The sequence below is a fragment of the Pseudomicrostroma glucosiphilum genome (assembly GCF_003144135.1).
Source record: "Pseudomicrostroma glucosiphilum strain MCA 4718 unplaced genomic scaffold BCV69scaffold_1, whole genome shotgun sequence".
Taxonomy (NCBI): Eukaryota; Fungi; Basidiomycota; class Exobasidiomycetes; order Microstromatales; family Microstromataceae; genus Microstroma; species Microstroma glucosiphilum.
The window spans coordinates 1,001,057-1,013,546 of record NW_020289913.1 but is presented as its reverse complement, the minus strand read 5'-3'; the positions used below and the strand labels follow the sequence as shown (position 1 = coordinate 1,013,546).

General features: G+C 57.6%; 4 protein-coding genes across 4 annotated transcripts; 3 read left to right on the top strand and 1 right to left on the bottom strand.

Moving 5' to 3' along the window:
* The first annotated feature begins 167 nt into the window (after positions 1–167).
* BCV69DRAFT_279793 (hypothetical protein) lies at positions 168–2,032 on the top strand. Its single transcript, XM_025491376.1, has one exon. The coding sequence runs from the start codon at positions 231–233 to the stop codon at positions 1,938–1,940; it is 1,710 nt and encodes a 569-aa protein (XP_025351044.1). The 5' UTR covers positions 168–230; the 3' UTR covers positions 1,941–2,032.
* A 226-nt stretch (positions 2,033–2,258) lies between these two features.
* BCV69DRAFT_279792 (hypothetical protein) lies at positions 2,259–3,133 on the top strand. The gene is made up of 3 exons (XM_025491375.1): positions 2,259–2,306; positions 2,431–2,641; positions 2,832–3,133. Exons 1-3 carry the CDS (start codon positions 2,275–2,277, stop codon positions 2,922–2,924), a joined length of 336 nt encoding a protein of 111 aa, XP_025351043.1. The 5' UTR covers positions 2,259–2,274; the 3' UTR covers positions 2,925–3,133.
* A 55-nt stretch (positions 3,134–3,188) lies between these two features.
* BCV69DRAFT_254638 (initiator tRNA phosphoribosyl transferase) lies at positions 3,189–5,173 on the bottom strand (the record flags this gene model as incomplete). The annotated part of the gene is made up of 7 exons (XM_025490560.1): positions 4,930–5,173; positions 4,748–4,858; positions 4,583–4,671; positions 4,411–4,499; positions 4,248–4,344; positions 4,104–4,166; positions 3,189–4,037 (listed from the first exon to the last, which is right to left on the bottom strand). Coding segments are annotated over exons 1-7 (1,476 nt in total), but the record flags the coding sequence as incomplete, so codon positions are not given.
* Positions 5,174–5,348: 175 nt separating this feature from the next.
* Positions 5,349–12,454, top strand: BCV69DRAFT_279790 (hypothetical protein). The gene is made up of 5 exons (XM_025491374.1): positions 5,349–9,441; positions 9,524–9,691; positions 10,004–10,112; positions 10,215–11,495; positions 11,595–12,454. The coding sequence occupies exons 1-5, from the start codon at positions 5,514–5,516 to the stop codon at positions 12,343–12,345; spliced, it is 6,237 nt and encodes a 2,078-aa protein (XP_025351041.1). The 5' UTR covers positions 5,349–5,513; the 3' UTR covers positions 12,346–12,454.
* The last annotated feature ends 36 nt before the right edge of the window (positions 12,455–12,490 follow it).

Sequence of the window (12,490 nt, the reverse complement as noted above, 5' to 3'; positions counted from 1 at the left end):
CAGTCGTCTTTTGCGGAAGTGGGCGTGGCGGTGGTGGCTGTGCATGGCCTTGCAGCGCCTGTGCTGCAGTGCCGCTCCAGCGTCACTGAGGCGTCGGAAGCCATGTGGAGTTCAACACTCGCGCTTTCGCAGCCCTTCCGGACATCTAGAAGTCAGTTCTAAGTGGTACTACACTCGTCTTGTTGGGCTGCAGCGCCATCTTCTGCTACCCGTTCGCCATCTCAGGTAGCATGGACGAGTCTCTCGCTGGGCCGAGCTCGTCGGGGCATGTCGATGGTGCTGCATCTTCGTCCACCACTTCCGCACCCTCACCTTCTCCTCTCCCACCTGAGATTTGGTCCCTCGTAATCTATCACCTGGCGCGCTCCACGCCCCTCTATCCAGACGTAGTTCCTTCGCTCTCAGCCCTCACTCGAGTCAACAAGGAGCTCTCCCACTTTGCTACTCCGTACCTATACGCTCGCCCACGGCTGGATCAGAGGTGGAAGGAGGTAGTCTTTTGGACTACCATTCTAGCGCACCCAGAGAGGTGGTGGGACGTGCGGTCCTTCCTCTTGGGTGAGCGCCAGTGGGATCCATTCGGGGAAGATATGCCTATGTGGATAAGAGGAGGCAGATCCGGCCGTCCACAGAGGCCTACACCGAAGCTAGATCAGCTAGGTGAAGGTATCGCATCCGCCGGGAAGAGGCGGAGGGGAGGGGTACAAGACCAAGGTCTGGCAACGCAGGCTGCATCTGGATCAGCTGGCTCGAGCTCTACGTCCCCTTGGTCCAAGTATCTCCCCTCTCCTCCCACTAATCTGCAATGGGCGCAGGCCTTCCAAGTCCCTCCTTCGTCCCTCTACCTACCCATTGGGGCCGGGCCGGATCCGCTGCTGCTCGAGGAAGTGGCCTGGTGGGAAAAGGGCATGGTGGGCGGGCTCCTGAACGGTCATGCCTATTCGACTAGGCCAGTGGGCAAGTGGTGTGAGCAGGTGGAGCGCCAGAGGGAGGAAAGGAAAGTGAGAGAAAAGGCCAGAGAAGTCGAGGATGTGGATTTAGGTAGAGGGCCAGGCTCTCTTGCAGCCAGCGCTCGGACTGTGCCCGCAAGCGAAAGCCAGAGTGGGAGCAACAGTGGTGGATCAGGGCGGATAGCGCCGACGGACCTCAGCGAGGAGGATGTTTGGGCTGCCGCGGAAGTCTTTGCAGCAAGCGCAACGGTGGTTGCCCCTCCAGCCGCAGAGAAGACCAGCACTACTAGCTCGTCTGACAGGACTGCTTCAATAGCTCTCCCTTCTTCAGTGGACCAAACACAGAAAGCGGAGTCAGTCCCGATCCCACCCTCCTCGGTTGCACCCGTCAGCAACTCTACCTTTGCGAACAATGCCTGGGCCCTCCCCGCGACCTTCCCGAGTACACAAACTCGCCGCTTGCCTTGGCGGTACCGCCTGATCACTGGCTCCCTCGACCCGACATTACCCAAGCTCTTTCATGCCCTCGACACCCTCACACACATCGAGCTCACCCTCTACCCTGGCACTCTCCTCGACCACGATCTTCTAGAGCACCAACTTCGTCTCCTCCTAGATCCGGCGCATATGCCTTTACTCAGAGAGCTTCTCGTCTTTGTAGGTCACGATGCCGTATCAAGCGGCAGTCGACTCGCCAGACTTACCCATGCAAAGACGGTCAAGTTGGCGGTGGATAGAGTAGACGATAGGAGATGCAAGTGTATCACTGCACGCAGGACATTTGGGACGGCAGGCTGCAAGGGCAGTGAGAAGGATGTCAAGAAGGACATCATCGAAGGATGGCTGCAGGCTACACAAGGAGAGCACGAAATCGTATGCAGCGACGTAGACGATGGGCAGGAGGATCCTGTTGTATCGGCTGGCACGCCTTGGATCAATGGCTGGCTAGCGCGGGATGTGAACGGCACGAATGACCCCATTGAGGAGTAATGGGCAGCTTTGATGCGATGCTTGTAAATATCGTGCCTCTTCACGCCTCTTGACGACCTCTGCCAAGCGTTATAATAGCAACCGCGTCTGTGTGCTTATTGTGAGAAGAGGTAGCTTGCAGCGCTCCAGCCTTGGCGTGACATCTTGCTTCCGTTCCGGTACTGATCTCGATCTGCCCTGCAAGAACAGACACGCGATGACGTACCCGCGCGAGCTGCCAGCCCCGGTCCACACTTCTTCTTTTCCTTTCGGCCTCGGGTCAGCTTCGTACCAACCAGAACAACAGCAACACCTTCAATTCACTCTCACACTAAGCACCAACACTCTTTACAATATGTCGGACAAGTCTCACACCCTTATGCACATGTAAGTTGCTTGATCTCAACGAGCTCGATGCTCCCCTCAGCCGAGAACATCGCCTGCTCACACTTTCTGCACCTCTCCACCTTCCTTCCCGCCTCGCTTTCGCCTTCGCCATTGCCTTTTTCAGGTCGAGTGCCGACCAGCACAACCACGGCGGTCCCGAGCCCGAGGAGAAGCGACCTTCTCACGAGCAGGGTGTTGAGAACTCTCACCAGAACCTCGACGCCAAGGACGAAAAGTCCATTGCTAACAAGCTGGACCAAGCTTCCAAGCAGGAGAAGAGGGAGAAGAAGGCTGAGCAGGAGGACAACAGCATGCCTACTGACGCTGCCCGAAACGTGAGTACTGCTGCAATGCAAACATGAGTAGGGAAGTGGGATGGTCGGCAACTTCTAGTTGGAGGAGAGTGCGGGTGTATCCGTCCCGCAAGGGTCGGAGCAATCGGGACCTGCATGAAGCAAGAAGCGGCGTGGTAGATTTCCGTGTTCACTGTACTGACCGTACTCTCCTTCTACTACTCTCCTACAGCACGGCAACGAGCCCTCCAAGGGTGCCAAGATCGACGAGCAGATCGAGCTCGAGGAGCAGGCTGAGCTCAGGAAGAAGGGTATTCAGCCGTAAAAGCTCGGAATTTGAGCAAAGGCAGTAGTGTGATGCGATGTGACGTACTTTATTCTTCGGTGGTTTCGGTATGGAAATGCACAATCATGAAAATGTATTAACATCATTGCAAGATATCTCGCACGGCGTGAGTGACAGCGAGCATGCGGAGGGCGAAGGCCACGAGCGGGCAAGCAAGCCCATTCATTCAATCGATAATGCTGCAACGTCTGCCGTCAGATCGCCCCGATCGGTGCTATTTCGGTCGGCGGTTTTGCTCTGTCTCCCCATCAAGACCTCATTCACCCGCAGCAGATGCGATCGTGAAGGATTGGCCTGTGGTATAGACCCAACCACCCACTGCAGCCTTCTCCTGACATCGTCCTTGGTCAGACTTTGCTTCTGATGTTCGACCTCTTCGAGTGTTCGCAGAGGCGGTTGAGTCGGAGAGTTGTAGTAGAGCGAGAGTATGGCAATGAGTACAGAGAGGCAGAGATCCTTTTGTGTAGAGTCGACAATGAGGATCCGAGGGCTAGAGGTGGACGAAGCGCTGCCGATGAAGACTACTTGAACGAAGGTTAAGATGCTAGGAAGCTCTTCTTGCAGGACACGGAGGCCCTTCTTGCCCTGTGGGATTCTTCTCCGTAGTAGGAGCGCCTCTTTTGGTTCACACGTCTTCTCGTGGGTCACCGGGTCATCACTGCTCTGCTCGGCATCGCAGTGAATGATCAGATCGAAGAATGCCTTCTCCTTGGCTGTGAAGGCGTACGTGGGTTGTCTCCGACCGCAGAAGAGTCCCGTCGCACCTATAGCTACGTCGCACACGGATCCGGAGGACGCCTCTGCATCATCCACCTTAGGCGTCTGGTTGTCTTCCGCTTCTATCAACTTTGACGACCTGACCACTTCCTCTATCACTCTCGGTAGGTCTTGCCGCGTCGATTGAAGCAGTCTCTGGTGATTTACCCGGTCCCAGAAGAGCTCTGGGGTCAGACCAAACGACCAAAGCTCCTCGTCATCACCACTGCCTTGTGTGTAGTAGTAGGTGCCAGTGGGGTCTGGCGTGGGCAGATCGACTCGCCGCGAGGCAGAGAGGACAACGACTGGGTGACAGTCATCTGCGAAGCTATACCGCTCGAGAGCTGCAACGATGTCTTGCTCCAAAACCGCCGTGATCGTCTGGACCTGCTCAGAAGACACTGGTCGGGTAAGAAAGAACGGTACCAAAGGGCGAGTCAAGTGAGGGACAGGCAAGTCCGAAGCCTGAAATAAATCGCGCTTTCCACATCAGCTTCTGAGGGTTTTGATGTTCCCTTGCGCTGACTGGATGCGACGGCGACTCACCAAGACAGCTTCGACCCACGCGCCTATCCTCGCCTCTATCTGTGCGTGCTCACTGGGCGGGACTTGGTGTGCAGGCGTCCTCAAGAAGCTCTGGTGGCTAGTATTGACATCCTTGAATGGCTGTTGGTGCTTCGCAGAAGCAGGAATCTGAATTCCCGTGGACTGAGCCGGGGAACTGTACCGCCGCCTTGAAGCCTCATTCAAGACGGCACACCAAATGGGAATCGTCTTGCTGAGGGCATCTGGAAGCGACTGTTGGCGGACACAGGATCAGTTTGGGTTTGACTCCTTGGCTGTTGAAGTGCGCGAGCCAAGCCACCGTCTCGTGGACATACCTTGCCCCTCCGTGTGGAGTCGGTGATGATGACACCGCCTCGCTGTTGAATCAGCCGCACGACGTCAAGATTGGGCCTCTTGAGACTGACTGAGGGGGCGAAGAGGGCGAGTCGGATGTAAAAGCTTAGCGTCTGCATTGAAGGTGCTACATCTGGCACACTCACAGCTCCATTCGCCGGCGTGGCCATCGGTCGACTTGAAGTAGCAATAGGTACTCGCTCTCGAGATCTGCGGAAGTTCGGGGCTGAGGTACCACGCTCCGCACCGCAGATTCGCTTTTAAGGGGTCACACTGATCAGGCCTTGTACAATACGATCTGCTAGTGACCGCGCTCTTGGAAGCTCACCGATGATGGGAAGCTCAGGCAGCGCCTCGGCCACTCGGAGTACCCATTGAGAGTCTTCTGCGATGCTACGCAGGCGATTCCAAGGATCCCGCTCGAGCTTTCTTACGACTTTGCGATCATCGCTGCGGAGCAGTGAAGCATAGAGACTCCCCGATGAGGCGCTCTCATCCTGGGTCATTCAGGCAGACGTCCCACCCTCGAGGTCTCCCTTTTCCAGCTTGTCTGACTTGATGCTGGGTGAGTGCGTATGCGGTGCTCGGCCTCGGACATGTCAGTCCAGAGCTTCTTCCGCTTCCGTGCCCGGGCCGCCTTGGCTGTGCGTGCACCCACCCACCCACGCCCGCTCCGCCGCCCGCCAGCCAGGCAAGCGGTGACGCCGCCATTCACCGCCTCGGCCTTCCTTCCTCAGCTTCCCTTGTCCTCCCCACTCACCATACAACCCTTACGACCATCTCCTTCACGGTCGTCGACGCTGACATCAGACAGTGTCACGCACCTCACCACGCTACTGTCGACCCTCTTTGACGTCTTCCAGCTGATTACATCACACAGCGAGTGGACTCACAGAGGTCTCCACAATCGTCATGTACCCTACGGGCGGCGGCCAGCAATGGGGCCAACCCGGACAACAGCAGGGCGGCTACCAGCAACCTCAGCAGACTGGCTACATGCAGTCTCAGCCGACGGGATATCCCCAGCAGGGTGGATACATGCAAGCTCAGCAGACTGGTTACCCTCAACAGCAGCAACGCCCAATGCAGCCTGGAATGGGCATGGCCCCTCAGCAGACAGGCTTCATGGGACAGCAGCCTACCGGGATGATGGGCGGCATGGGTATGGGAAGACCCATGGGCGTACCCTCACCTGGTATGCTCGGTCCTGGCGGAAGCGGTCAGATGATGCCCCAAGGCGGGCAGCAGCGCTTCCTCTCCCCCAACACTGGCATGATGCCTCAACAGACTGGCATGATGATGCCTCAGCACACCGCTATGCCAATGGGAATGAGCAACATGAACATGCGATCGCCGCAACCGACTGGATTCATGGGCTCACAACCCACCGGTTTCATGGGTCCTCAGCCCACGGGCTTCATGGGTGCCCAGCCAACTGGCATGCCCATGGACCCTAGGCTGCAGTTGATGAGCACTCAATTTCTGCCAGCCATGCAACCATTCAGCGGTGCGCCGACCGCTTCCAACATGAATTTCTCTAATGCCAGCATGCAGCCCTCCAACTTCCAGTCATCCATTCAGAACCTCTCTCAGCAACAGCAAGGCAGTCGAGAGCCGAAGATCCCGTGGGCTTTGAGCAAGGAGGAGCGGAAGTCCTACGACTCCATCTTTCGCGCGTGGGATCAACAGGCAACCGGCTTCATCTCTGGGGACGTCGCTCGTGAAGTCTTTGGCCAATCTGGCATCGACCGGGACAGTCTGATGCAAATCTGGCACCTCTCTGATACCGAGAATCGGGGCAAGCTGAATCAGGCGGAGTTCCACGTAGCCATGGGTCTGATCTATCGAGCGCTCAACGGAAACGATGTTCCTTCAGAATTACCCCCCGATCTGGTGCCCCCGTCCGCCAAGCAACTGAACGAGTCTGTCGACTTCTTGAAGGACTTGCTGAAACGAGATACCACCGTCCGCACATCTACCGGGCTCAACCTTCCGGAAGCTGGCTCAAATCGAAATGCGAGCTACTCCAAGTCACATTCCCTCTACCAGAATCCTGTAGCGCCCAAGCAAGATGCCACGGCCTACAAGCACGAAGACACGAGCGATACTGGATACCGCTCGAGCTCTCGTCACCTCGACCGTAATACTGTTCGCTTCAAGGGTGAAAGCAAGGCTGACGACTTATCCGAGATGAAGCGACAGCTGGAGAATACTCAACGCATGCTTGATTCGCGTGACGACGAAGACAACGAGGACGAACGCGAAATTGAGAAGGAGATGGAAGATCTCCGATTCCGGATCCGTCGCATCCAGGACGACATCGACTACTACAACAGGAGGGGCGGCCGCGACGCCGCAGATCAGCGTCGCAAGGCAGAGCGAGAGCTCATGCAGCTCATGCACGAGAGGCTGCCTCAACTGGAGAGACGTCTAGAGGAGAAGGACAAGAAGAAGAGGGACAAGAAGCTCGACGAGAGCCGCGCTCGGGACTTGCGTAATCAGGAGGGGAACCGCCGAGGCGCGTCGTCTACCTATGACTCCGATCGTGAGCGAGATCGCTACGATTCCTCAAGGAGCAATGGAGAGTACCTGCGCGGCAGCTACGAGCGCAGCGACGATCGGGACCGCGAGCGTTCGCGAGATCGATATGACGATGATCGGAACAGGGACTACGATCCAAGTCAGCGTCGAGACAGAGACCGCAACGACCGTGTTCGCAGTCCACCTCCGGCACCGGCGTCCCCCGCTCAGAACTCCAGAGCTGCTCCAGCACCTCCTGCTGCTGCTGCTGCCCCTGCCTTGAGCCCCGCACCGACCCCTGCAGCAGCTGCCACTCCCGCTGCAGGACCTCCCAAGAACATGACTCCCGAAGAGAGGCAAGCTTGGATCCGATCGGAGGCTCAGAGGAGGATCAGCGAGAGGATGCAGGCTCTCGGTGCATCAGCGCCACCCTCCACTGCGACAGACTCGTCTGTAGAGGACCGTCTCCGAGCAGAAAGAGCAGAAGCTGACGCTCGGGCCGCCGCTGCTGATCAAGAATCAGCTGCTCGGGAGCAGGCACGGAGGGCTAGGCTCGAAGAGCAGAAGCTCGCCAAGGACAAGACAGCTGTCAATACTGTCAAGAGCGAATTGGCAGAAGCAGCCAAAGGCCCGGATGCGCCACCGGCTCCCGTACTCCAGGCCGCGAGGGAGCAGATCGATGAAGACGAGCAGATGATCCGACGAAGGGAGGAAGTCCTTGCCAAGGAGAAATCCCAGCGCGAGGCTCGCTTCAAGAAATTACAGGAGGAGGAAGAGGAGGCTCAAAGGCAAGAAGAGCTGTTCAAGGAGAGGCAAGGCAAATTCTCCGGCAAGACGTCGCAACCTGCTACCCCTAGCGCTCTGCCTCCGCCATCAAGAAAGAAAGCCGGCGGTCCACCTCCGCCTCCTCCGACCCGTTCTCGCGCTGCACCGACCCCTGCAGCGGCGGCAGTTCCCCCACCTCCCCAGGCACCTCCTGCTGTCTCTCCACCTGCTACCTCTACGCCCATGGCGTCCACACCTTCCGCTGCACCCTCTGGCGGTCCAAGTAGCACCAATCCTTTCCACCGATTGCAAGGCGGTGGCGTAGCTTCTCCTGCCGCTGCAGGAGCTCCAGGGGGCACCAATCCCTTCTTCCGCGGTGGAAATGATGCTGGTGCAGTAGGATCATCGAAGCCTTCGCCGGCTGCTGTCAATGCTAATCTGCCTCCAGCATCTCGACCTGCGGCAAAGTCAGTCCCATCGGCAGCCCCTGCAGCAAGAGGTCCCAGCGGTCCTCGTCCACCACCGCCATCTCATGATGACGACTGGGGGGACTCAGACAAGGAAGAAGAGGATGACGATGACGACGACGGACCTGGCTCGACCACCCGAGCTACTCGGCAAAATCTCGCTCAAGCACTCTTCAGCGGTCTCGTCCCAAGTGGAGGCGGCAGTAGTGGTCGCTCCACGCCGACGCCAACGAACGCCGCCCCTTCGTCTGCCCCACCTGCCCCACCTGCAGCCCCTCCAGCTCCTCAGGCACCGCCGGCCCCTTCGGCTCCACCAGCACCCGCAGCACCAGCGGCCCCTCCGGCCCCTCCTGGAGCCTTCCCTTCTCCTGCCGCTGCTCCCTCTGTCCCTGCCGGGCCAGTAGATCGAGGTGCGCTCCTTGGCCAGATTGCTGGAGGACTAAAGCTCAAAAAGGCAGTCACGCGAGATGCCAGTGGACCTCCTGTCAGCGGCAAAGTCATTGGCGACGCGGCTCCACCCGTACAAAAGTACGTGCCTCCTCCCAGCCCACCCCCTGCTCCATCTAGCGATGATCCATCCGCAGCCGATGATAGCTTCGCTTCGAGGAATCCCAACCGGCAGAGTGTCGACTGGGCAAATAATCTTGCCGCCGACCAAATGAACGGTGGTCCGCCTCGCGCCGCCTTCGTTCCCGATGAGCCATCGCTGCGAGAGGAAGAGGAGAGTGACGATGATCAAGCCGGCCCAGAGAGCCTCGATGGGCCTTCGCTGGCTCATCGCGCGGCTCCAGGCCTCGACACCTCCACGGCTCACGGCTCCTTGAGCATGGACACTCCCGCTGCCCTGGAAGGGGACGCTGCCGCTGACGCGCTTGACGACTTCGACACTAGTCGCACAATACGCGTTCGGACCCTGTATCCTTATGCGGGGCAGCGAGATGAGGACCTTTCTTTCGAAGAGAATGCTCTCGTCCTTGCTCATCCTGGAAAGGATGTGAGCAGTGATTGGATGTACGGTACACTCCTGACCGGAGGAGCTGGGAAGAAGGGTCTCTTTCCGAAGGCTTACGCAGCCGAGTTGACCAATGGTAAGTAGGACGCGCACCGGTGCATGTCATGGAACAGCAGTGGTTCACATGCCTGACAACGCCTCTCTTGCCAATCCAACAGCTGTTCATGCTCGTGCTCTGTACGACTTCGCTGGCGGCTCGATAGACGAGGCGAGCTTCTCAGAAGGGGACGAGCTCAAGGTGGTAGATCAAGAGGATGCAAGCTGGTGGAAAGTCGAGCACGGAGACAGCATCAAGATCGCTCCTGCAACTTACCTCGAGATCATCGGTTAGTAGACAATTCAACCTTGTCAGATTGGGAACGCGAAGTGCAAGCAACGTATGGCAACTCGTGGGCAACGGCCGAAGATCCTGGTCGGCACTGTTGCCTCTCTGCGATGCTGGTATGCCCGCTCCACCTATCCAGCGTCCTGAGGAGTACAGTGCTGAGCCTCCCTTTCCCTTCCTGTCCCACACCTACATCACACATGTACCACGAATAATCGTCAAAAATCATCTTGTCTGCGCTTCGCTTGTCGAACTCTCTATCGCCAATACACAACATTCCTTTCCTACACCATTGCTTCTGTGGACTTCTTAGCTGGCACTCATGGATACGGACATACGCAGTCCACGCAGCCACAGAGCAAAGCTGAACCCAACAGCCGGGACCTCTCCACTGCCGACGCTGTCAGTGCATCATCTCAACGGTGAGTGGGGAGATCGTTGCGTGGACTGCTCAGCGGGCTGAAATTCTGACGTCTTCGTCGTGGCATACTCAATTGCTTTGGGGGCATCATTGACGTCACTAGGCTCGATAGTGCGTCTCAGCCATCCTCAGCTGAGAATGCTCAGAGCCGGGGGGTGTCACAGCAGACTGGCAATGGCGGTCCCCCAGCTGCGAATTACGGAAGAGATGCAGAAGACTCGCAAGACGAAGATGATTACGATTCCGACTCCACTACTGGCTGGAGTTCCAGCAGTGATGAAGACAACGACGACCCTAACGACACTCCGAGCAGTGAGGTAGAAGGGCAGGAGGAGGAGGAGGAAACAGAAGAAGCCCATGAAGCCCGAGCTGCAGAGCGCATGAGGGTGCTAGAGGCAGCTGGTCTACTTGTGAAGAGCGGTCAAGGCCAAGGTCCACCGCCCCCTCCCGGTGCCAGGCCTGCTGAGAATCTCTTGCTGCGACGCAAGGCGACTGTGCGACGCGGCCCAAGACCCGAGGCGCCTGCCCGTAAACGGACAGCGAAGAAGGCCGCCAAGCCAGAGAGGCCTCTTCCTGCTCCACCAACTCCCGCTCGTGATGCTCCTGAGCCTGAGCGACACCGTGAAGAGCAAATGGAAGATGCCTACGATCGTTTCACGAAGCTTCAGAGCGAGATGAACAACATGAGGGTGTCCTTCTCAGCGCAGTCTAGTGCAGGCTCAGCCTCTGGAAGTCACGACCAACCCTTTGTGGCTCCTGCGTCAGTTGAGTCCCTCAGGGTCACGACACCTCCTCCGAGATCGGGTACTGGGACCCCCGCAGGCGATACTCACCCATCTGAGACTACCCCTGAGTCTCGTTCAGGTGGCCGGTTTTCTTCGTTTGCCTCATCTCTACGCTCAAAAGCAGGTCAGCTCACCGCAAGTCAGCCGGAGAGGAGGGCTACTCCGGTCATCTCTGGTCCTATGAGCAACGTCACCGAGAATGCAGATCAGCCCATGCGAACACCTTCGTCTTCATCCTCTGCGCCCCCACCGCCATCTGCAACTAGCTCGACATGGGGCAGCTTCGTAGGCAGTGAAGCTCTCGCGACCCTACCCGACAAGGAGCGCAAGCGGCAAGAAGCCATCTTCGAGCTCTGTCAGACCGAGGCCACACACGTACGCGACCTTCAGACCATCATCGAAGTCTTTTACAACTCCATCGAGGAGCAGAAGTTGCTCGATGACAAGGCTAGGATGGTCATCTTTGCCAATATCGAAGATGTCATGATTGCTTCAGTCTCCTTCCTCAGCGATCTTGAAGAGCGACAGAGGACCTCTCGACTTTACGTTGACCACATCGGAGACATTTTGTCTCGACATATTCCTGCTATGAGAGTATAGTGAGTGAAGTGGAGCAGAAGAGAGCCAACCCTCATGCAGTCTCCGCGACCTTGGCTGATCGACCGCTTTTACCTCTTTTACCTCTCTCACTCTCCCAGCCTGCCTTACTGCACCAACCAGACTACCGCCTCCCAGATCCTGCAAGCGGAACGAGCGCGGAACCAGCCCCTCGACAATCTCCTGGGCCGCCTCCGCGCCGGCCAAGGACGAGGTCTCGATCTGGCTTCCTACCTTTTAACGCCCATGCAACGCATGACCCGATACCCTCTGCTGATTGGCCAGATCCTCAAATATACCGAAGCAGACCATGCAGACTGGGAAGCACTGAAGAGGGCCAATACGATCGCCGAAGGCATCCTGGCTAGTACGAACGAGCGGATCCGTGAAAATGAGAGTCGCGAGAGACTGAGACTGCTAAGCCAGACGCTCTACGTAGGCGACGAGGCGCGCATCGACCTGACCAAGCCCACACGGTTCATGGGTGATCGTCGGATCCTCAAGGAGGAGGTGCTGGGCAAGGCCAAGTCCAAGTCGGGACGCAAGTTGACCCTCATCCTCTGCAATGACCTGCTGCTCATCCTCACCGGTCCGCACCTGTATCGCATGCCTGCTCCCCTCGAGGAGATCGTAGTCAAGGAGGCCTCTAGTGGGATCAAGAGTCGCGCAGAGGGAACCTTTCAGATTGTTATTGGTGGGACGGAGAAGATTGGGCTGAGATGTTCATCGGTTAGGGCTTGTCATTACTGGATGAGGTCCATCGAAGAGGCACGCAGCGAGTGTTTGGCTGCTGCTATGGCAAGTCAGGCTGATTCGAGGCAGCAGAGGCGACGCTCTAGCAAATTGGCTTAGGCTGAACAATGCACATGGGTGACGCATCGTGGCATGGCCCCATCTGATCACTGATCATCAAGTCTTGTCTCGCATTGAGCCACAACATACCTTGCAATACCATAACCTCTTTTCACTATGCGCATGCCTCCAATACTCAGTGCAG